The sequence below is a fragment of the Lissotriton vulgaris genome, chromosome 2_1 (assembly GCF_964263255.1).
Source record: "Lissotriton vulgaris chromosome 2_1, aLisVul1.2, whole genome shotgun sequence".
NCBI lineage: Eukaryota > Metazoa > Chordata > Amphibia > Caudata > Salamandridae > Lissotriton > Lissotriton vulgaris.
Window position 1 is genome coordinate 61,762,420 of NC_141687.1, and position 25,681 is coordinate 61,788,100.

Consider the following 25,681-nt stretch of genomic DNA (forward strand, 5'->3'; position numbering starts at 1 on the left):
CTAACAATTGCAGGCGTTATTTACATCCTTGCTCCGGGGTCTTCATCAGGACGGGGCGGGGCACGTAACCAAAGGTTGCTTGACTCCTAGATGCTTTGATGTTCATTCAGCTTCACTCCACGATTTAGTCATTTATTGCGTTATGTGGAGCATGATTTGTATTGAATGATTTATTTAATTTATGATCTTTTTCTTTGTCTATTTCCGAATTTAATACACAGTATATTGTGGCCAGCAGGCCGGTTTTAACATTGTCACTATCCTAAACCCGCACCACCCTGCACTACAGCACTTCCCTCCCTTCCAGGGGCACATTGTATAAAAAGTGATCATTTTTTCAAACTAATGATGTTCTGCATATACCTACATTGTGAATAAACAACAATGCAGGTCTAATTGATTTTTTCCAGTGTCATTTAATTGTTTGAATCTGTTGTATATTGCTGGGACCCCTCTTCTCAGTTAAGATAATAATAAGGCACGTTACTGCTGTTCCCTTCAAGGCTCTCCAGAAGGCACCGCTAGATCACTAAACAGAGGGGATTTCTGAATAGGGGCGGCCTTAGGCATGTGCAAGCTGTGCACCTGCACAGGGCCGCCAAACCCCAGGGGCCGCCACACCAATGTATATGCTTAATATAATAATCCTCTGAGGATGGATACATATGTGCGTGGCGGCCCCTGGCAGGGATTTGGCGGCCTCCGGGTCTGTTCCACTTCCAAACACCCTGACCCCGGTCCCCCGCCCGGATCCCCCTCTTCCGGGGCGTCCTACCTACGCTCCCTGCCCCGGGCCGCCATGAGCCTAGAGCCCCCCATGTTCTAAAGCAATCAAGTGAACCGGCCTCTGACATTTAATGAAGAATATTCTTCAGTTGGAAAAAAAACACACACTTTAGCACACAAATCTCTCACAGTGCACTTCGGCCATTCATCTCAATTAAGAGCACTTATCCTCGCGCTCAGGGCTGCACGCGGTACCTCCGCCCCTACAATACCTATTACCTGAATTGCCCCAAACATCCAAACCTTGGGAAATACGATCTGCAGAACACGGAGACCTGCATGGACCTAACAAAGACCGTGAGATATGTCAGTGACCCTTCGGCACGGCACCACATACCACCGATGAGCGCGCCTTGCATCACACAATGTGCCAAGTTCTATTGCAATCGTTCATAAAATAATTCGAGGTTTTACAGTTAGTACAAAACGCATTCAGGGGTGCACGAGCCCGGCGGGGTACAAAATATAACAAACCTTATCGTCCCGCGCTACCTGCTGCCGCTCTCGCTCCGAGGACTCTTCTTGAAGCTGCCACCCACAGGCAGCCTCCCTCCCTTCCTTGCGCCAATCATAACGCTGCAATGGCAGCGTTGAAATTGGCAAGGGCAGCACCCCAGCTGAGCCATTTCCTGTATGTAGGAGAAGTGTGGCTCACCGGTTAGAGCAGGCAGACCCTGAAGCAGAGGTCAGACCCGGGACCAGGGTTCAATTCCCGACGCGGCAGGGTCTTGAGCTCAAATGTCCATGGACTCGATAATTCTCGCTACGGTGCCTGACCTAATCATGGGTTCACACTCTGCAACTCTGGGCATTAAGCTTGCTTAATCTCCACAACGGCCCCCCCGCTGCGGGATGCCTGGCTTTTACCTTGGGGATGCCCTGTAGGAGCTATCTCACAGGGAAAAGCCAGGACGGGTTCCCAAGGCAAGCGCGGAGATACCCCTTCGGGGGTCGATTCTGGCGCTATATAAGAAACATAATAATAATAATAATAATAATATGTAGGCTGCATGTAGCAGCCTACATAGAGAAAAAGGGAGAGTGCGCATGACTGCTTTGTTCGGCCCAGGGGCCGACCAAAGCAGTCAGGGCCCACATCATTGGGCAAACCACTCCCCCCCTGCCTCAAGCAGGACCACCAACCCGCCCTCCCACAACTAGGCACAGAGGCACTTCTGCTTTCTCGCAGTGCGAGAAGCAGATAACATAAAATGGTAGTTTTACCGTTTTATGTTATCTGCTTCTCACACTGCGAGAAAGCAGTGGGGGCGGAGCCCCTATGAAGGAGCCACCACTGGATATCTACATTATATAACTCTCTAAGACCGGATGCAATGATCCTACTGGCGTCGCTACAAAAGTATTGCTACATTGGCAGTCACACTCACTGACAAACATCGGGATTCCGAAAATAATATCCAAGAATGCCAGAATAAAGTACACAACATTTAATGACCTTCACCAAGCAAATCTAAACCCACATAGGCTGGCAAGTATGTATTTGACAGCTATTGACATCTACCCCAGATGCCAGAACCCAGAAGCCACATTCATTTACATGGACTGGACATGCCCCGTGTGATGGCATTCTGGAGCGATGTGGCTGCGGCATTATCGGACGCAACGGACACTGCAGTCACGACCCAAGGGCTGCATTTTCTACTAGGCATAACAAAACGTAATGCACGACGCAAGAATATCAACACATTTCTGGAACTGTCTCCTAGCAGAATCTCGAGCGATAATCCGGATGAAGGGCCTCTCCTCTAACTGGTCAGATGGCACTCCTACATCCTAAACCTGATCAACGATTGGAATTTCTGACATGACATAAGAGGACGTCAAATCAGACTACAGTATTTGGACTATATGTCTGTACTTATCTAGGTCATTAGTCGAATGACCAGGCACTTTCCCAGTTCTTAGAAAGATAAGTTCAGACATCATCTGCATCAAATGGCAGACATGATAATGAATCTACAGAAATGTAGAAACATGGAGACCTGCATGGTCTAAAATGGCAGCCTCAGTGATTTGAAATGGTGACGCCCATTGTCTAAAATGGCGACGGGGCCTACCTAAAATGAAAGTCAAACGAGTCAGACCTTAGGGGCATTACATCAGTTTCTTTACAACCTGATCCTTACAGATCAGGCCTCAGAGGTTGCTGCTGTGACCAAGTATCATGGGGGCAAATGCCACCTCTGAAAGGATAAAAGTCCTGTGGAGGACATAGGTACTGCAGAGGGCCAGTGAAGACACACCATGACCTCCATGGGAGGCTAGGGGTCAAGTAGGACCAGCCTAGGGTTGAGGGCTCTCCATCCCCATGGCAGTAGAGTGCTGGCAGAAAAAGCGGCATGAACTAGATTACCAAATATAAACCATGGCTCGATTGGACAAGGCAGGGTTGGACCTCAGGAAACAAAGGAGGTGCTGATTAGGGTGAAAACAAAATCTAACTAGATGCCCCAGCTGGACTCTCTATGAGCAAATAAGGCCTCATCAAATGGCAAGAATGGCATAACGAATGCATACACAGATAAAATGTTACAGGCCATACTGTCAACAAGGACTGCACTGATTCCAAGATTGACATTGTCACATAGGAGAATTATTAGGAACTAGTGTAGAATTTTAACTATGATTTGCTTTGAATGACACCCATTTGCAGTAAATTCCTTTATGAAAAATGTGTATTGTTGTACTAATCCTCATTCTGGTTATTACACAGAACAGAGCTATTTGGGTTCTACTACCAACTTTGAGCAGAGTTTGAAAGTAGCTGCTGGGTAGGAATGGATGCTATCTTGAAGGATTTGTGGCCTAGCTGCTTTTACATGGACTCCATTTAAAGTTCTCGAAGAGCAATGATGGTGCTTCCCAATTTCCTGTAGTAGGACGCCAGTATCTTCACCGCCTAATTCATGAATTCAGTTGTTGGTTTATGTGTTGGTAACTTTGAGGCAAGCTGTGCAATATTGTTTTTGTTTCAGCATGTCGCACAGATGCGCTATATTTACCATTTATTTTAGAATTGTTGTGTAATACTACTCACTTCCTTTTTAAAATTGACTGATTCTGTTCTGTGTTCTCCTGACGCTCCAGACACCATCCCTAGGCCTTAGCCAATCGGCCGAGAGGGGGAGTACAGGGCCCAGGCACAAATGCACGCCGCAGCACGGGAGCGGATAGGGCGCGTCAGCAGCATGCCAAAGGCAAGCCCGTCTGCGCCCGTCCGCGCCCTGATGGGCCCAGGAGCCACACACTATGGCCAATTTATCAAGTATTCCTCTAGATCACTTGCCCAACAGTGCCTACCCCCCCCCCCCGATGAGGCTGTTTATAACCATATTAGGATTAATGGCATCTTCCAAACACGCAGTCCTCACACTGTCCCTGCTCCCATCCCTCACTGTCCCCCCACCCCTGGTCCCACTGCAATCAAACACTGTGCCTTGCGTATCCTATATCTTAACACTCGCTCTCTGGTCAAACATCAGCTGGATATTTTTCTGCTGCTTACATCTGAAAAACCAGACATACTTCTGGTTACAGAAACCTGGCTGACCCAGGACTCCACACAAAATCCCAAGGTTGGAGACAGCAAAATGGGTATTTACTATATAGTAAACCTATTTTGCAATTTGGCAACAGGTCACCAAATTACAAAATAGGTTTAGAGGAGCGTAACAAATCATTATTTGGAAGGGCGTGTTTAGAGCATCACTTAGGGGACCACTGTCAACTCTCAAAAGAATATATTTTTTTAAGTTTCACTTATTAAAATGTGATCACAGATCACAGACATAGTGGTTTGCTGACCCTACAAGGCCACCACCATGTGATGGTATCCAATCTAGTGAGTTGCAATTTTTGCCTTAACTTATGAATATTTTTATTTTTTTCAGGAGTTTTACATAGAAGGAACATGACCTGAAGGTATCAGAGCGCATTACATGAGCACCAGTTGCGTTGCACAAGGACACTCATTTTTGTTAGGCACAGGGAGATTAAGTGATCTGCCCAGAATCACAGGAGGTTGGCTTGAACTAGGTTCTCCAGATTTGAGCTCGACCGCGGTAGCCGTTAGGCCACAACCCCTCCCCAATATTAATGAGGTAGGTAAGATTGCAACCCACAAGTGCAACACTTGAATATGATGTCTTTTGGTTAGTACTCGCGATATGTATTAAGACCTACCACAGTGCCAAGGGAGTCCTTAAATGGGATGCCCTTGCTCTAGAACAGATATTACACGACCTAGAGATAGAAATGTCACAGTGATAAGCAGGTCTTCTTATGCCTCCCAGAAGCCTATATATGACTATAAGGAATACTTATCTAAACAATATCCAGAAGGCGATAAGGCAGGAAATGTATAGGTGTGGCTGATCTCGTCTGTAAACTCTAGACCGCTGATCTGCACCATACGGAGGGGGAAAACCACAGTCTTGAACTTTCAAACGGAAGTAGAGTGTTCACAGATTATTACTCACAACTTTATTCCACCTACCCCACGAGAGTCGACTCAAAAGCAGGCATACTTGCAATGTATTACAATTAACACCATCTCATCTAATCATTGTGACTCCCTTGAGGAGCCCTTGACATCGGCTAAGAACAGGCTTGAGATTCATCAATTAGCCAGAAGTAACAATCTCAGCTTGGATGGATTTCCTGTTGAATTTTATGCCTCATGCCATGCACAGCGCATGCCCGTCTCTTGTCCACGTATGAATCTGCAAGACAAAATCGCCTGCTGCTGTACTCGACAAGAGAAGCTATCATGATTGAGGAACCAAAACAACTGGGTTGGGATCCCTTGGATGTCCATTGATACCACTCCTTGTCAAAGCTGAACATGGATTATAAGATTCTGGCGAAATGTAAATGTCCAGTATTTGTAAAGTGCAAATAATTACTCAAGGGTGTCAAGGCGCTGGGGGCCATCAGGAAGATTAAACAAGCTATTGCCCAGAGTCACATGGTGCTAGGCTGATCTGCCGCCGGGGATCGAACAGTGAGACTCAGTTTTCCAGAGTCAGCCGCCCTGGCCGCTGTGCCACACCTCTTCCCTTTAATAGCTAATAAATTGCTTCTGTTGCTTTCGGAGTTGTTGCACCATGAACAGAATGGGTTCATCCTGGCTGGGTTCCATGGACGTCCTAGCAGAATATGGCAATAACCAAGGTGGGAGAACTGGGAAAAGTCCTACTTTTACTTACAGAGATTGGTAAGGGAAGAGCACCATATAAGTCTTCCTTTGACCCCTGTTAGGAAAAACCCGGCATGTTCAAGTACCTTGGGGTAAGGATCCACCAAGAAAATAATCAGCTGTTGGCCAAGAACATTGGTAAATCAGTGTCCGAAACAAGTGACTGCGTCTACTTTTGGGTATGCCTCCTTCCCCTCTCGCTTAAGAGAAAGGTTATCATTTCCAAAATAATAATAATTCCTATTTGTAAAGCGCAAACATATCACCTCTTAGGGTTTCAAGTCGGTGAGGGCCTTAAGGGAGATAAAGTGAGCTATTGCTCAGAGTGATATGATGCTGAGCTGCCGCTAGCACCGGGGATCCAACCATGAGCCCCGCGCTGCGCAGTCAGACGCTCTGGCGGTTGCGCCACACCAAGTTGCTGAACTTCTTCACTGCTCTCCCATTTGTAATTTGTCGCAGGTTTTTTCACTGGCTTACATGCAATCATTTGTGATCTGATCTGGGGTAAATGACAAAAGAGGATTTTATTGGATACAGCACTAGATACAGCGCAGCACCCACTTGACATGGTTGGACTAGGAACTCTCAACTATGAGGTGCACTGCTTTGTGGCTCTGCTACTATGACCTACTAGATCCCTTTAGGAGGGTAGAAGCCCAGTGGGAAAGAGAGCTGGGGATAGGGACAGCTTTGTAATCGAGATGAGTCTGCTAGGTGACAATAAGCCACTGTCTATTTCTAGAGACTGCTGTTTACAGCGAAACACTGCTGAAATGCTTGAACACTACTATAGTGTGCTTCCTAAAGGGGTTTCACGAAGAAGACCAAATATGGGGTGGACCCCCTAGACTGCCTCACAAATCGGAATGAGTGCAATCTTTAAGGGGACATTGGTCTGGAAATGTCAGCTATGGCATATTCACAGGCCAGCTCATGACTTACAACACCCTGGTGCTAGCTGCCTCGTTAACTATGGAGGGAGGGTTGACTAAACCTCCCTCAGCCCAAATGCAGCTCATTTTGACACATGGCATGTCATGTCATGTCCCTGTCCCTGCTGGCCAATCACTACGCAGATATCACTGTACTGAAAGAACGGTGGGAAGCAAAACTGAGCAGGGCTTTGAGTGATATGGAATGGGTGAAAATACTATAACACACACAGGTGTGTCCAGAAACCCTAGGTTTAAACTCGCTCAATGTATTTACCTCCATCAAGCTTACCTTTCCTCCAAGCGGAGATGCTAAGTATCGTCTGCAGACTTATATGTTGTGAGAAGTCCCCAGGGTTAGTGGCTACTGGAAAGAAGTGGGAGCAGGGGTCTCAGTGCCAGAGAGAAGTCTCACTTGTGACCCGGTTCTCTGGCTCCCAGGCCTAAAGCCTAGAGCCAAGATACAGAGAATGCTGAGCCAATGAATGGACCTCACACTGGCCCTAGTAAAGAAAAAGACAGGAATGAACTGGAAAGCACGGTCAGCGCCATCTGCCAGCTTTGGCCTAATGACCTGAGGAATGGGCTATGCCAAGAATGACACACTCACAACCCTAAAAGGGCAAATAGTGGTAGGGTAGAATACAACACTTGGGAGACACTCCTGTTGGTCTTGGCTGGCAAGACAGGTGAGAAACCACGTTAAGGGTCCAGATGACTGATGCTGAACCCCCAAGCCACTGGTCATGTCTATAAATAAGAGTGGGCACCACTGCGGGGTGGGGTCAGGCACCCCTTGTGGAGATTCCCTACTAGTAGTGCACCTGCCCCCTGTGACTCAATTGTCTTTTAGATCTGGTACCCAGGGAGAATACTAAAGTGTAGTGGGAGTGAGGGGTGACATGGTCACCGTTAGGCCATACGACAACAAGGGAGGGCAGTCCATATCTGAGGTTTGAACATTTATTCAATTTATCAGAGCATTTTAAGTAGGTTTATTTTTTTCTTGTTTTCTCGCAATGTTAAAGTTGACATAGATGCAGAATAAGGAGGATGAATGCAGACAGCCTCCTTGGAAGTAGCCATGAAAGTCATAACATGATATTCAAAAATAATAACAGTAACAGAATATTTACTAGCACACAAACAGGAGACCGCATAGAATAGTACATTTATAATGGTTCATAACATTCTTAAAATAATGGAAACTAAGGGATTGGAGAGCGTGTCAACGAGCATTAAGGATGGGTGGCACTTCTCATATGTAAAATATGTCACTGGAGCTATAAATTATGGAGCGAACTGTCTCACTACATTTCCAGTATAGGATTCAGGTTCCACTAGCAATGTTGTGTGGCAGTAAGAATGGATAGGTTTAACTTCAGATGCAGATGGAGAGGAGGACAGAACAGCAGCACTTGAAGAATACTTGTATTCATGCTGAAGGAAAGTGGCCGGTTGAGGAGGTAGGCAGTGCCTTCTGAACAGTAAAGGTGGAGCAAGGACAGGAGAGGGAACTGGTGAAGAAGGGAGTCCCACTTCTCAAGTTAATCTATCCCTGTAATGTTAAGGAAAAGCTCATTTCTCTGGCACATTGTGGCCAAACAGATTTAACAACTAAGCAAAGGTTATGATATCAGTTTTAGAAGCCTAATATGGGTAACAAAACGGAGTCAAACTTGAGAGAATTAATAATAACTCAAGAAAGGCAACCTAATACTTAAAAACTCAAACATTAAACAAGAAATCAGAATAGAACATACCCTAGACTAGAAAGCCAAAACCCCCATCACTGGACTTCTTGACAACAGGGCACCAATGTTTGCTGGGGTGCGAAAGTGACTAGGAGTCGAGGGAGGCATTTTAGGGCTTCGCTCCATAACCACCATGCTAGGCTTAGATCAGTATTTCGCCTTCGCCTTGGTTTAGGAAGGGTCTCCTAGGTTAACAAAGGCAGGGAAGGACTTGAGGCCCTTTGAAGCATGCATTTGGTGCCTGGAAATGCTTCATGTGTTTCATTACCAGTTTTGGATCCTTAGCACTTTTGTTGTTTTTCACCTCTTCTCGGTCCCTCTGGTTGACTGTGATTTAGCTATGGGCTGTGTCTAGTTTTTTCCTGCAGATACTCATTCTTTCGGGCTGCACTCAATGTGTTCTCACTCTCTAAATTGGCTTGCTGCTCCAGTTGTTACAACCACCCCTGTATCCAGTGACTTCCCTAGTCAAACCATTTTCTGGCTTATGTGTATTGCCCCTCTCACCAGAGGCCTGGTCAATTCTTTATTAAAAGTAATGGCATTGTATTAATCTGAATGCAGGACTAAACTGTTAATAAGCACTGTACATTTATTTATCGGCTGTATTTACTTTGGTTCCTCGATTGCAGCCCATACAGCTTGATGCAAGGACTCTGCATACTGGCGCCCAGGCTCACAAGGTGCTTTTCAGTGGACTGAACTCAGTCCTGTGTCTGGCCCGCACTTCATCACAGTCTGCCTGAACTTGTGACTTGGATTTGGTCTACCAAGACCAAATAACCACACCTGGTGCTTTTTTCTTCTTAGTGCTAGATTTTCACAAAATGTTTCACATTTCTTAACCTCCGGTCTACTAATTAGATGTTGGTTCTTTTTGTGACAAATAATTGCTGCTGGAGAGTTCAACACGTGTTAATTTGGGGTTTCCATGGGTTTCACATAAATCAGTAACCCAAGTTCCCACAAGTGGTAAAAATATATCATTTTCCAGCTAGTAGTACTAGGTTGCAGCTTTGGGTCTTCTTCTTTGCTAAAATCTTTGATATTTGGCAAATCATACTCTCCATGCCCAAATGAGACAATATATAAGCATTCTGAATTAGGCAGAATGGAAGAAATAAGCACCAAGGGCCACCATGCGTTTCATTCACTCTTTCAAGACTGTTTAATTGTAGGCACCCACTTTCCCTGTTAGCATCTCCAAAGACTAAAGTGTTCCTGAACAGGAGTGTGCAGAACCTTGTCTGTGCTGCAGCTCCTCTCTCCCAGGGGCACAGTAAACAAACACTTGCTGCAGACAGGCATTTCTTAACAGCTCGTATAGGACTGAAAGAAGCGAAAGTGATTCCCTGTCAGGCAGCTTTTAGCATCAAAGTTTCCTAATAAAATGTTGTTTTGCATATCCTGCAAGCAGCATAATGAGGTGTCTAGAACAAGCTTACCTTGGGTAACAAGAACCACCACCCAACCGCAGGTCAACCCACTGAAAATAGGAGTTTTTACTTGAGCACCCTACTTGACATCTTATGAGAGCGAGCCCTCACATAAATTGGCCATGCTTCCCAGATTTGCAGTGCAAGTTCCGCTTTTTAGGTCTCGTTTGTCAATGCGCTTGCGCATTGAGCTTGTTAGATCTTGCCTGTCAATGCGCTTGCGCATTGAGCTTGCGAGAATATAGGGGCTTAACGAGAGCTTAAACGAAACGGCCGATTTGATGCAGTGCCCGTGAAAAGCAAGCTCAATGCGCAAGCGCATTGACCTAAAGCGCGTGCACATGAAAGCCAGCCATCTGCCGCCAGCAGCATCCGCTCCGCCCCCTGCTGCATCAAAGGCTTTCTTCTTTGCACTTTTCATGGCCACCAGGCCGTGTCGCATTTCTCCTCCCCCCTCCCCACAGCAATGCTTTTTTTTTCATGCTTGTCTTCATCTCGCTTGAAACATTCCCACTTGTTTCACCTAGTCTTCATCTGATTCTTAGAAGGTAATTCCAGCACTCGAGTTCTATGTCATGCTCTGAGTTCTAAGTCAAACAAACTTGTTTTCGCACTGTGTCCAGCTGTCTAGTTCCCTTACGTTATTTGCTGCCTCTGATTCTACTGTGCCTCTCTTGTCCTAGGTAATGGGTCACGATGCAAGAAGATGGCATACTCGATCCTTCCTTCTGGCAACGGTTCTCATATTCTGGTCAGAGCTCCAATTCATCCTTGTTTGCGGAGTCCCGCCGCTTCTTTAGTTACCAAAGCAACCAACAAGCAGAGCCGCAGTGCGCCTGCACCATTTACTGCCGGTTCCGGTCGCTTGACTCCTATCAACTTCACTTGCGGTCGAAAGACTCTGAGTCCAGTAAATACCACAGAGGAGATATACTACTAGAACACCAACTCTACAATAACTGTGGCATTATTGGGCGCCAGCTATGTTTTGGCTATGACATTTAAGTTCCAAATACCTCATTGCACTATATGGTTCATGTTATAATTGCAGTTTACTGTTGCTGTGACTGTGAGCTGATTTTGTTTCCGTATTTTCACGTCGGCCTTTTCCCGCCCCTCTTTTCCTGTCACCTCCTTCCTCTGTCACTCCACTGAAGCTTCCTCTTCTGTTACACTCTCTTAGCCCTGTGACTACATACCACTACCAGTTACTTCTCACCTCCACTGCTGGACTATCTCTCCAGTATTCACTCCCACACTCTCTCCTCCCCACCTGTCCCATGCATCCTCATTTGTTTCCGATACCCTCTGTCTCCTTCTCCTCTGCCACGGGCTCTCTCTCTTTCTTTCTCTCTCTCTCTCGCTTTTGTAACACTCCCACTACTTCTGCCCTCCCCTCTTTCTCTCTCTCTCTCTCCTTTTCCTTCTCAGTTTATCTTTCTCAATCACTCTTTTTCTTCTCCACTACGGCGCTCTCTGTCCAATAGTCCTTGGCACACTCTCCTTCTCACCTGTCACCCCTTTCCACGCTGGCCCCTGTCACACTCTCCTCGGTAACAGTAACACTGCCCCTTCCCGCTAGTAACCTTCCTGCCCCCTTCCCTCACAGACGTTCCCTCTGCCACACTCTCCCATTCTCTGTTCACCCCTCTCTCCAGTGACCGCGCCCCACCTCTCCCCCGCAGCCCCCAGCTGCAGCCTTCGCTTCTGTGCGTCCACAGGCAGCACAGCAGCGTCGCGTGTGAAGAGAGGGGAAACAACACCAGCAGAGGCGCTCTTTCAACCTTCTGACTTTGATTTGACTTCAAGCCGCTATCACGTGATCCAGCTTATCATCCAGCAATTAACAACCCCCTTTTTCTCTCACAAGGAGAGGTGCCCCCCTGCGCCGCCATCACCTGCATGCCAGTTTGTTCCTCATGCGCATTAGTTTTAGCCCTTCACATAAAGTCAAGAAAGGGAGTTCTTTGAGTTATAACTCATTTTATAAGAGTTTCTGCCCATGGCAGCGTATGTGACTAGCATACAACAGGAAGAAAGCTAACAGATTTAATCTTGTCTTGCCAATGGATTTATTCAGCAGGATAGATCGCTGAAGGAGGGGGGTGTTAACAGCAAAGAACTGCAAATGGTAGACAGTTCCCTGAAAGTGCAACCCCGTGGGTTCTGCAGTCTCTGCAGGAGTCCGCAATAACCAGAAACCACTACCTTTCGCCATTTTGTGAATCACAACATTCCTGAGTAATTTGCCCAATACCCGCTATTTTAACTGTTCTGCAGTGAAAAACCATCATGTTGTTTGCTTTATTACTGCAGCGCCAGCGACCTCCTGCCCAGGATGAGATAAATGAATCATGGCCGCAGCAGGGCAGGCAGCAGCACAGAGGCACCTTTCCCCAACCCTCCTCCCTATTTGGGGACATGCTGAAAGCTTAGGTAGTATACATTCCTCTCATTGGTTACCATTAGCTTTGTGGTTTGTCACTCACATTTGCTTGCTTTATATTTGCTGGGTTAGTATTTACTACCTTTATTTTAGTCCATTAGCATGTCTTTGTCCCTCCTATGAAGCTTACCCTGTTCACCACCTCTCTGATAGGCTCTTTCTATTCTTAAACTTTTCGGGAATTCTTTTTTTTTTCTTGTAAAACACTGCATGAGTGTGCATATTTTTTTGGGCTGTTTTCCTGAGGTACTTCTCTGCTCCCCCTCCTCCCCGTTCTATCCTTAGATGCTCCCCCACCCACTACTCCACGTTGTTTTCTCTGAGTCCTCACCCCATCCCTATGCAGCACCCCACTTTGATCTCTCCACGTGGATCATTACATCTCTCACACCCTTCTCTTCTCCCGCCCAGTGCTCCACATTGTCCTCTTTCTTGCCTGTCGTGCTCTCCTCTGGCCAGCACTCAACGTTGCTTCCCCAGGCACGCACTTGGCCTCACAAAGGCTTGAAAGCTTGAAGGCAATCTGCTTCCCCACCCCCCTGGTGTTTATGGCTTTTCTCGCTTGCTAATGCGTTTTTTTCCCCTCCCACACTTCCTTTGATGTCCCCATGGCCTCTGCCTGTCGCCTCTCCGTCCTTCACAGCCACTCTCTGTCATGGCATCTCAAATTTGGGGACTACATCTTCAAAACAAGCCTGTTCATGTTGACACTTGCAATTAGAATCCTTTCTTTCTTTCATACTTTCTTTCCTTTCCTTCCTTCCCTCCCTTCCTTTCAATCCTTTCTTGCCTCCCTTTTCTTTCTTCCATTCCTTCCTTTCCTTCCTTTCCATCCTTTCTTGCCTTCCTTTTCTTTCTTCCATTCCTTCCTTCCTTGCCTCCCTCCCTTTCATTCATTTCTTTCTTTCCTTCCTCCTTTCTTCCTTTCTTTCTTTCTTCCCTTACCTTACCTTCCACATTATCATTCAGCACCACCACGGCATCACTCAGTGCAACCACGGCATCACTCAGCGCAACCACAGCATCACTCAGCACAACCACAGCATCACTCAGCGCAACTACAGCATCACTCAGCGCAACTACAGCATCACTCAGCGCAACCACAGCATCACTCAGCGCAACCACAGCATCACTCAGCACCACCCACTCAGCACCACCACAGCATCACTCAGCACCACCACACCATCACTTGTTCAAATATGTTCTCTCAATGTTTCAAGCTTTACTACAAATGACACAAACAATGTTAAATAATGCTATAGGTGTCACATTTGCAAATTCTATAAACATTGGCATTTACAATAACAAAATTAATACATTTGCTATTATAAAAACAAACATAACTTTTAAAAATGTTGGATTTACAAGACCAATAGCTCCAACTTTTCTAATGCGAGACCTATTGCATTTCCAATGCTTGTTCTCCATCTGGCCTCGCAAATTGACACGTCCCAATTTTCCGAGATGGTCGACTGAACATGGGAGACAGGATTTCAGCGCGTTCCGTGGTCAAAATAACTAGCAGACTCTAACTGCAGCTTAAAACACAGCACTGACACATTTTTAAGGTCAATGCTTAATGTGACACTCCAGGCGAGGTGTTTCCTTTGAATTCTGGGACTTGTAGTTTTATTTAATTCCAATACAATACAGGACTACACGTCCATGAATTCAAAGAAAATAAATAGGGACTGGCGTAAAACGTCACGCCTGGACCTGGGAAAATTGTCAACTATGAAACTAATGCTTTTAAAACAGACTATTTTCAGTGTAAAAACTTTAACCTAATTCCCTTTAGCGCCTCTTTGCGTGTTCTTGTCAATGAAGTCTCTCTGTACCCCTCGGCCAAAGCCCTCATTTTTAAGGCATTCCATATTTTTGGGCTTTCACAATATGTCCCGCTACCCTCACATCCTGAGGAAAGCACTTTGACTTCAACAGTTACAGATCGGTGGCACCACTTCCCTCCTTCCCCGCTGCTGGATTATTTTTGCCCGCTTAATTCGCACCCCGGCAGACCCGCACACTTGCCTGTCGCCGACTCTCCCGCGGACTGTTCCTCCTCTTCCATCTTTCTGGAAGTAAAGAGCAGCGTCTTCTCGTTTCCATGGCAATCACTAACGTCTCTGCAAGGGCGTGACGTGCCCGTATCAGAACCGAAACCAAAGGCTCCGACATAGAAAGGGGACTAGCCGACGAGCCGCTTCCAGAGGCGGCGCCGGCCATCTTGAAACGGGGGAAAGGCAATTTAGTACTGGAGATCTGCGCAACGGAGCGTTTATCGCCAGGGTTTGACAAAAGCAGCACCCCTATGCCTTTTAAGACGTCACTACGACCCATTGTCAAGGGACCTTCCGGTGAAATGTATTTTATTTGTGCATTTTTATAAGGCGCGGACATTACCCGAAGGTGTCAGAGCGCTGGAGCCAGCTACATTACAAAAGAACCGTGGAACACAATAAAACATTGCAAAGAAAAACAGGAGACTAAAAATTAAGGTTACATAGACACAAACTCCGATAAAGAGAGTAATGTACAGGGAAAAAAATACAACATTTTACAATGAGGAGCGAACTTCTAAGAGGGGCCTGAGAAATCCCCTGTGAAGCAGGCATAAGCTGTGACTGTCAGTTGGTCGCTGGAAAGGGTCGAGGGCTGACTTCCAAGAAGCTATGCTACCCACGTAAAAGGTCTTATGCCCAGCTGACTTAATTTATGTCATATTAGTACTAGCATTTCAGTTTGGAAATCTGTTAAGGCGACGTGTTTTTTTTAAGCTATTTTTCCTCTCCGATTTGCATATATTCTCTCCCACAAACAATTTATTTTTATTTATTTATTGATTGAAGTTTTGAATAGCGCTAGCTGGACCCGAGGGTATCAGAGCGCTTCACATCAAATACAAATAAGCACCAACAAGACAGTGAGGACGGTAAACAAGAGCAGTGAGCACAGACGGGAAGTAAGAGTCTGCACAATTCTATGGCAGGACAGGAGGCTTCAGATTATGCTTTCTCTATTTCTTTACTACCAACAGCAGCCAATAGAAACATAGTAAAGAAAACGAAAAACTACAACTCCCATGAGCCCTTAGGCAACCATAGAGAGTACATGCTATATAAGTCACCATAGAGGACAACACTTCCTCTTTCTTTGCTGCTTCGCAGCCAGTTAAGTGCTTTTCTGTATTTCATGCTTAATTGTATGTTTCATGACACTGTTACATTGATTGTCCTGTTGTATTACCTGTTCGCCGCTTTCGCTTTGTAGTTTGCTTGCAGCCGCTTTGCGCGTTGTGCTGCCACTGGCGTTTTTTCTGCAGGTTTGCATAGGACGTTGTTGTGCGCTTTTGAGAGCGCGCGTTCGCCTCTCTGGCCTTGCGGGCGCATTGTGCCCGCGTTGGTGTTTCGGTGGAGTGGGACCGGAGCTCGGGGACTTGCGCGCGCGTCGCTCCTCTTCCGGGAAGCAGGCACGCCACCGCGCATGCGCATTGGTGGCTTTTGACGCTCCGTGTGACAGGAGCTTGTGAACGCTACGAGGCGGCGTTTCTCCTCATTGCCTCTGCCCACTTGTCTGCCGGAGAGCTCCTCTGACGCCCTCTACCTCTCGGAAGGTTTTGGGCTGCATAATTATTAGAGGCGGTGCTTAGGGTGTTCTTTACACGCAAGCTGGTCCCTCCACATTTAATCCTGGTTGTTTTTGGTCGAGTTATTGCTCTACCTCCTTAGCTTGCGTGGGGCTGTCACCCCCCCTGTCGGAGTCGCTTGATTGTGACCCATTACTTGCAATTTGTTTTGCTGTGGGCTTCTAGATATACTTCGGTATATTTCTATTTATAGTTCAATTTACATTTTCTCCCTGTTTTCCTCAGTGGTGTGCATTGTTTTTTCCAACACCATGGCAGACTACGTCGATGCTGAGGAATATTTTTATGAGGAGGAGCAGGAGGACTCATTTGAGTATGATTTAGTCGATGCCCTTGACCAGGGCGTTCAACAGTCCGTCAATACTGCATTGGTCCGTGCCATTGGGCCTCTGAAACGTCATTTGACTGACTATGCCCAGCAACAGGGTTGGGTTCCATCCTCTGCTTCCAAGCATTCCTCTAAGTCACCCAGTAACCCTCACAGGTCTGATTTTGTACGTTTGGCCAGGTCTTTGTCTGCTCCTGCTCCGGACACTGAAGATACCTCTTCTTCATCATCTTCTGGTCCCTCTGGTCCCCCTCCGGCAAAAAAGTCCCGAAAGGAACATTTTGTTGACGCTTCTCCACATCCCCCAATCTTGACCTTTGAGCCTACGGATATCATACACCCTAATTCCAAAGTTTGGTGCCCTGCTCCAGAAGTCGCGGACTATATCCAAGCCCATATCCGTGACTCTTTTGATCAGGAGGTGCGTGCTCAGTTACGTTCTGAGTGCCCTCGTCCGGAGTTGGCGGACAAATTGGCTGATACTCCGGAGGTCGACCCCACAATTTTGACTTATCTTAAGAAATTTAATAAGGATCCCAAGAAGGGTATTGACCGTTCTTGGCGCCTGTGCCAAGACAAGTTATTAGATCTACTTGGTCCTTTGACAAAAATCCTAGATCTGGGGTACCAGGCCCAAGGGGAGGCGTCTGGCATTGATCCCGATGTCCTGATTGGCTGGGCCCAAAGGGCTATCTGTCTCCTGGGGAACGCAAACTGTGCCCTTTCAACGGAACGTAGGCGTTCCATCTTAATCAAAATGGATCCACGCTTGTCTGAGCTGGCTACTTCCGAATCCGGTGCTCTGGCTCAAGGTCTGTTATTTGGTCAGCCATTTTTGAAGGAGCTGACTAAATTTGTGGCGACCTTTAGTGGCCTGGACAAGGCGCAATCTTCTTTGCGCAGGGCGTTCCGCCCGGTTTTTGCCAAGGCCGGACGTTCAGGGGGACGTTCGTTCGGCCGAGGTTCTGGTCAACAACGTGGCCAACAGTCCCATCAGGGTGGAGGCGGACAGCGTCAGCAACAGCAACAGTCCTATTCCGGATCTAAAACCACCTTCTACCCCTCCCGAAAAGGTCGAGGCCAAGGCAACAAGGGAGGCTACGGTGGAAACCAGGGAGGACGACAGGATTACTCCTCTGCAGGTGAGCCTGATTCATTTCGACAGTGTTGTTTTGGGAGGCAGGATTCAGTGTTTTCTAGAGAATTGGCGCTCGATCTCCAGCGATGCTTGGATATTGCAGACAGTGCAGGGGTACCACATCGAGTTCTACCACCCTCCTCTTCAGGGTCCCGTCCCTTCTCCCCTTGTTTTTTCCCAACGAGATCGCGAGGTGATTTCCAAGGAAATCGATTCTCTTCTTCTCAAAGGGGCCATTGTGCGAACGACCCTCCATCCACAGGGGTTCGTCAGCAATGTGTTTCTGGTGGAGAAGAAGGGGGGAGGGTCTCGCCTTGTACTCAACCTCAAGGAATTCAACAACGGGTGATCTATCGTCACTTCAAGATGGAGGGCATCCATCTTCTCAGGGATCTTCTTCGCAAAGGTGACTGGATGGTTCGCCTGGATTTGAAGGATGCATACTTGTCCATTCCCATTTTTCCGCCTCATCGCCGTTTTCTGCAGTTCCAATGGCTGGGGGACTGGTTCGAATACACGGTTCTCCCGTTCGGTCTCTCGTCCGCCCCATGGTGCTTCACGAAGCTCCTGCGACCCGTCATGGAATCACTGCGTGCGCGGGGGGTGAGACTTATAGTGTATCTGGACGACATTCTTTTGATGGCTCAGTGCCCTCTACAACTGCGCTCCCATTTGTCTTGGACAATCGACCTACTTCAGTCTCTCGGATTTCTAGTGAATCCGCAGAAGTCTCATTTACTACCCACTCAATCGATAGAGTTTCTGGGTTTCCTTGTGGATTCGGTCTCTTGCCAACTTCTTTTACCTGCCCAGAAAGTCAGGTCTATCAAGAGGGAGTTGAAGTCACTGTTGTCTGCACCGAACGTATCGTTGCGGTCGATGCTCGGATTGTCGGGCTGTTGGCTTCTTCCATTCAGGCGATATTTCCGGGTCCCCTGCATTATCGGGCCTTGCAGCGTCTCAAAATCAGACACTTGCAGAAGGGTCTTCGGTATTCCGACCTGGTTCCTCTGTCCCAAGATGCGAAATCGGAAATGATGTGGTGGCTCCATCACATGGAAGCTTGGAACGGGAAAGCTCTGTTCGGCTCGACTCCGGACCTGGTTTTGGAATCGGATGCGAGTCTTTGGGGCTGGGGAGCCCGTTGCGGAGACTTGACGACGGGCGGCCGTTGGTCTCAGGACGAATTAGCCCTTCATATCAACTGCCTGGAGCTTCTGGCGGGATCGTTTGCGATCCGCAGTTTGGCTCCACAAGCCACCAGCTGTTGCATTTTGCTCCGCATGGACAACATCTCGGCGGTGCGATATGTGAACAAGTTGGGGGGAACTCGGTCGAAGTTGTTAGCAGAGATTGCGAAGGATTTCTGGCACTTCTGCCTACAGAGGAAGATCACTCTTATTGCAGAATATCTTCCAGGTCGCCAAAATCAAGTGGCCGACTGGAACTCTCGCCATCTGCTGGACTTCAGCGACTGGCGTCTTCACCCTCGGGTCTTTCGCTCCCTGTCTCGCCTTTGGGGTCGGCCCTGGATCGATCTCTTCGCCTCTCGCCTCAATGCTCAACTATCCAGGTTTTACAGCTGGCGTCCGGATACGGAGGCCATCGCCACGGATGCCTTTCTCCAGACTTGGCCTCCTCAGCTTTGCTATGCCTTTCCCCCGTTCGCGATGATTCCGCGAGTCTTGGCCAGGACGAAACAGTTTCTGTCGGAGATTGTTCTGATCACTACTCTTTGGAGAGCTCAAGCGTGGTTTCCGGACCTTCTGGAAATGAGTTGCTCGACACCATTTCTGCTTCCAACGAGGTGGAACTTGCTGTTGGATCCTCTGCTCCAACCGCATCCTCTGGTTCTGTCGGGCCAGCTCCGTCTGGTCGCGTGGCGTCTCTCGGGGGACGCTGGAAAGTCCCTGGCTTATCTGGAGATGCTGAGAGGTTTATCAGTGAAGCTTGGGCCCCCAACACGCGCAAACGTTATGCGTCAGCTTGGCGTAGGTGGTGTGAGTGGTGTTCTGAACGGAATCTGGATCCCGCTTCTGCAGATATCTCTCTAGTGGTTAATTTTCTTGCTTCCATCGCTTCTGCTGGTTCTGCTTACAGGACCGTCAATTCTTTCCACTCCGCTCTCTCTGCGGGCCATGATTTGGTCGACGGAAAGCCTGTTGGGGAACATCCTCTCATCTCTGCATTGTTACGTGGTGTGCGAATGGCTAAACCACCATGTCCAAAATATGTTGCTCTTTGGGACGTCTCCATTGTGTTGCGTTTTCTGGAGGCTTGGCCTCCCAACGCTTCTCTGTCCCGTAAGCAGTTGTCTGCGAAATTGACAATGCTTTTGTGCCTAGTATCTTGTAAGCGTGTTTCGGATGTCCGTGCGTTGGACCTCGCAGGTCGTTCTTTTTCCCCAGAAGGCGTTACTTTTACGGTTTCCAGGCGTACCAAGACTAATCTGTCTACTGTCACTTATCCAGCGTTTCCTCACAATCCACAATTGTGTGTGGTACGCTGCATAAAGGATTATGAGGTGAGTACTGCTCCTTTTCGTCAAGATATGTCTGGACAGTTATTGATTGCTTTGTTAAAACCTTTTAAGCCTGTGGCGTCAGCTACTCTTGCTCGGTGGGTACGCTGGCTTATGTCTGAAGCAGGAATTGATACCTCCATCTTTGGAGCTCACTCCGCGAGGGGTGCCATGGCCTCTAAGGCTTTTCGTGTTGGTGTAAGTTTGCATGACATTGTGAAGACAGCTGATTGGTCTTCTGATACTGTGTTTAAGACATTTTACTTCAAACCCTTGTAGATATTGCATCTGTTGTGGTGGAACAGCTTTGAACAAGCATAATCTGAAGCCTCCTGTCCTGCCATAGAATAAAAAATTTGCAAACATTCGTGACAATAATTTTCAATTCTATTAAGGACACGGAGGCGAGGATTATCCCACCCATTGGTATTCTACTGCATTGTTTATGTGCATCTTGGCTTTACTATGATCTGCATTGTTTTGCATTGATTTTTTTCCCCACCCTATGTGATGCGACCTTCAAAGGTTTTGGGGATATATGTTACGGCTCTGTTTTTTCTTTCAGGTTCGGACCAGAAGTGAATTGTCATCTTGGTCTTTCCGGCACCGTTTTCCGCGCCTTGGAGCTTGGATTTGCTGTGTTTCCTGATGCACCTTCGGCGTTTTTGGAGTGGTTGCCTGTTTTCCTGTTGGATTTCTTTGCGGTTCTGCCTTCGGACTTTCCTTTCTGGATGGTTGGCGGTACTTTTCTTCAAATGACTTTAGACTGTTTATGGTTCCTGGACAAAGAAAGAGGAAGTGTTGTCCTCTATGGTGACTTATATAGCATGTACTCTCTATGGTTGCCTAAGGGCTCATGGGAGTTGTAGTTTTTCGTTTTCTTTACTATGTTTCTATTGGCTGCTGTTGGTAGTAAAGAAATAGAGAAAGCATAATCCTCGCCTCCGTGTCCTTAATAGAATTGAAAATTCTTGTCACGAATGTTTGCAAATTTTTAATTACAACATGAGCGCACTACATACATGCCAACATTTCAGAAGAGCAAAGAGGGAGATAAAAAAAAAAAATCGGGAGAAGGGGGCCTTGAATCGGGTTACTGGCATCTGTGGGCTTTGGAAGTGTGCTGCTGCAGGATTGGACATTTGAAACACAAATGCACGTTTTTTTTTACCTTTCAGAAGGATGGAGCTCAAAGGCAGAGAGAGGGTGATGCTAGGGTTGTGCACTGGCCTGGCAGGTTGCTGGCAATGCATGCTCCCCCCTCCTCCCCGCCCCCCTCCCCCCACCCTGTGTGACTGCCCGGGCTGAAACAGCTTTCTGTGCACACACGCAGCCGCCCCACACACCCAGTACTTCACAGGTCTTTAAAAGACCATTCCCTTGTTAATGACGCTTTGTTGGTTTTTCACCCCTTCGAGAGCCCCTGCGTGGCCACGACTATTGCTGGAAGAATTGGCACTTTACACAATACCGAGTCCTGTCAGCTGAACCTCAGAGGAATCGGGTTTTTGCTTGCAGGAATCGGGAGGCGGGAGACTAGCCTTGAAATCAGTAGTCTCAAGCCTGAATCGGGAGGGTTGGCATGTCTGGCGCACTACAGGGCGGAGATCGAGAGCGAATCATCCAGCTCTGGGATCATAGAGATAGGGGTCTTTCAAAGTCAAGCGTGGGGTTCTCGTTACGATTCAGAGCGCTCAAGAAAGAGGGCTTTGAGTAGCATCTTAAATTTCAGGAAGGAGGCGGTCATTCTGATATGGGGGGGGATGGAGTTCCCTATCTTGGGAGCATTACCCGCAAAGGATTTACTAGATGTTTTGTGTTTCTGTGATTTCAAAGGAATGAGTAGGAGCGTGTTTGAGCTTCTGAGGTTCCTAGACTGACCGGCCCTTTTGAGTTTGGTGGCCAGATATTCTGGTTTGCCTGTATGTAGGGCTTTGTGTGTGAGGCAAGCTGTACGGAAGCTGGCTCGTTGGTCAATAGGGAGCCACTTCAGATCCTTGAGAGCCGGGGAGATGTGCTCGTATTTCTTTGTTCCCGTGACCATTCTTGCTGCGGCGTTGAGGGTAGTGGTCAGAGGTCGCAGGTGAGATTTGGCTGTTCCAGTCAGAGCTGCTATGCCATAGTAAATTCTGGAGAGCACCAGTGCCTGAGTGGCCTGTTTCAGATCTTTCGTGGGGAGGAAGGGTTTCAGTTTGTAGAGAAGTTTCAAGTTAAGGAAAGCACTTTTCGCAGTTTTTGAGATGTGTTCTTTCATGTCCAGTTTGGGGTCAAGAGTGATCCCTAGGGTTTTTACAGAGTCTGTAGGTACAAGAGGAACATTAAGGGGGTTTAAGGCTTTGAGCCATTCTACTATTTTGGGGTTTTCATCTTTATTCGAGATGAGGAGCACTTTAGTTTTTTCTTCATTGAGTTTGAGGTGGTTGGATGAGAGCGAATGTTGAACCTCTGAGTGTGCCATTCAGTCTGAATGTCTGCGATCGAAGTGGTTTCCAGATAGTCGTGTGTTGTCCGCATAGAGGTGGAAGGGGATGTTGGAGTTCCTTAGAATTGATGTGAGGAGCCTCATGCAGATGTTGAAAAGTTGCGGTGAGAGTACTGACCCCTGTGGGACTCCTCTACTAATGGGGAGGGGGTCCGATTCAAAGCTTTTGATTTTTATTCTTTGTGTGCGGTTGTTGTGAAAGGAGGAGAACCATTTTAGAACTGTCTTTTCCAAGCCCGCTCTCTCCTGGAGGACATTGAGTAGCAGGGTATGGTCAACTGTGTCGAATGCAGCCGAGAGGTCTAAGAGGATGAAAAGGCTACATTGGTTGGAGTCGAGCGACATGTGTAGATCATCCAGGACATTTAGGATTGCGGTTTCAGTGCTGCAGCCCTTTTAAAACCCCAATTGGTGTGGGTCGAGTAGATTCGTGTTCTCTATGTGTTGGGTTAGCTGTGACATCAAACATCTTTCAAGAATTTTTGATAAGAGCGGAAGTTTCGAAACTGGTCTGAAGTTGTTCATGTCCTTGGGGTCAAGGCCAGGTTATTTTTTTTAGGAGTGGCGTGACTTGACCTAGTTTGAGGCAGTCAGGAATGGAGCCCTCGCTCAAAGAGCTGTTGATGACCTTGGCCCAAATTGGGGCTAGAGTGAGCTTCAGGTCTTTGGTCAGTCTCGGGGGAAGCTGATCAAGGGAGTGTGATGAGGGTTTAGCGGTGGCTATGAGATTGCTTATCACTTTAACCTGGCTAGGCCGGAAGGATGACCAGCGAATAGCTACGGTTGCTGGCCTGATGTGGATAGTTGCCGGGGTGTGGGACTCTGTGCGGGATGCAGGCATAGTGCTGAATGATCGATCAATTTTGGCAATTTTTTCGTTGAAAAAGCTAGCAAAGTCGTCACAGTGGGATTTGGACGCCGCCATGCTGGCTAGCACTGGATTGGAGGTTTGGTCCCCTATGATGTTGAAGAGTTCTTTGGGGCGGTTTTTAGGTTTCAACCTGGCCGTAGCACCTGCGAAGCAGGTGCTCCGCCCAGGGCGAAATCTTCTGATTTTACACTATGGGGTTTAGTTCTCCCTCTGTCTTCCATTGGCTAGCTCCATAAATGGAGGCTAGCCATTGGAAGAGATTGGCTGTCAATCACGCTTTGCCGGTGAAAACGCAATTCGGGGGCGTTTCTGGGTCTTTTTTTAAGCCCCGCCCCTTGTTGCCGTGTGTCCCGGGCCGCGCTGTGATTGGCTGCCGGCCCGGGACACCCCTGTGACGTCATTCCCCAGGCCGCGCTGTGATTGGCTGCCGGCCCGGGACCTGACTTGTCTTGTATTCAATAAATTTGTGCTGCGAAGGCTTGTTATTTCTGTTTGTTTCCTCTTTGTAACGCATGTAATCCTAAGTCCTTATGTTTTTCAACTGGTTCTTATGTAAAGCGCTCTGACACCTTCGGGTAAAGTTCGCGCTATATAAAATCACATAAATAAATAAAATAAACTTATACCCATCCCAAGATGGACGTCACATCGATACGTTTGCGCGCGCTTCGTTCAAAGAGTGGGCATTTTCTCTTGCGTGTTCATTTGAGTAGTCTGTCGTTTGTGTTAGTGACCTGCCCTGCACTTTGTCCCGTCCGACCCACCCATCTCAGGCAGTGTGAAGGAGCAACTCCTGTTACAACTACACACGGGAAGGCTGCGATACAAGTGAGTATAAGGAGGGCATAGGAGTAGGGGGGCGTGGGCTTTGCGTGCCGGAGGGGGCCACTCCTGCTCGTTATTGGTAACTATGCCAGGGCACCCTGACCTTGAAGTAAGTTACCCGCACACCTGAACTGTATCGACATAGGGCGATTCTTCCTGTTGCTGAGACGCTGCAGCTAAGGACCGTGCGAAGCCATTACTGCTCTTGTGTCTGTACCTCCTGAAGCTTCAGCACCTGACCTTGAAACACGTCAGTCACGCACATTTACTTTAGTGGAGCGAAGGCAGTGTGATTACCAAACCGTATTATAAATTGCGTGTTGGTGCTTGGTAGCCGTAAACTCTCTGCTATGGATTCCTTCTCGCTGTCATTCATATATTCACTGTAGGCCATTGAAGTTGTGTGGACAGACTTTAAGCTGGTTCAGGACGTGCCTAAGATTTAATCATTCAAAACAAGGATGCTTCCTTAAGTATATCCTAATTTTTCATGTCTTCTCGGAAATACCTATAATCTGGGCGCATTCCGGTTAAGGCTTATCAGGCACTTCTTAGAAGAAACATCATCAAATGCAGTCCCGATACTGCTGTGCAGTTAACCTTTTAGTTTAGTTGAAATTCAGACTGGGAAATGAATTCTTGCAGCTACCCCGGTTCAGTGCTTTGAAGAAAAGCTTGTCACAATGTGTCTTTATTGTATCACTTCTTAGCTCCTGATTGCAACCACGTGCATTTAATATACAGCAGGAACGGGTATATTGTTTCACGTTGCATTTTTTTGTACTGGTTAGTGCTTTACTTGCATGTTAATACACCACATTTACCTTATCAGCTCAATAAACAATGTAAAATTATTCCGCCCCAGTATCTCGAGATTGCTTAGCCGGAAGTATTATGTTTTACACATGCTTGGCCTGGTGCCATGATAAGATGTGGTTTCTCTACTCACTCTTGTTTTTTAATATGTTCTTTAAAGGCTGCTGATTGCATAAAGTGAATATAGAAATGCATGAAGCTCGCTTCTGATCCTGATATAGTATTGAATGAACACATAAACCCAGAGTCTACTTGTAGGAGGCAGAGACAAATTCATCCACATAAGCGATGTGAATGCCAGGTGAGCGACGAACAGAGCACCGGGAGACATCTCAATTCTACGGCGGCCATGTTGTAAAGGTTTCCTCTCTTTAGTTATAGTAGCCAAGTACTCTATTGCAGAAATTCGGATAAAAGTTTGATAAAGGAGGTCCTATATTACTCATTTTATTTATTTATACAATAGATCGGAACTATAC

At 47.2% G+C, this 25,681-nt stretch overlaps 1 protein-coding gene across 2 annotated transcripts in view; it reads right to left on the minus strand.

The window, feature by feature from the left end:
* The window catches only part of CATIP (ciliogenesis associated TTC17 interacting protein), a 252,242-nt gene extending 237,545 nt beyond the window's left edge, over positions 1-14,697 (minus strand). Inside the window, exon 1 of one of the 2 annotated variants that reach the window (XM_086954466.1) lies at positions 14,607-14,697. In XM_086954466.1, the coding sequence (XP_086810592.1) occupies positions 14,607-14,646 (40 nt within the window). In that variant the 5' untranslated portion in view covers positions 14,647-14,697. The remainder of the gene's footprint in view (positions 1-14,606) is intronic. The other variant, XM_086954465.1, reaches the window with a different exon arrangement.
* Positions 14,698-25,681: the final 10,984 nt, after the last annotated feature.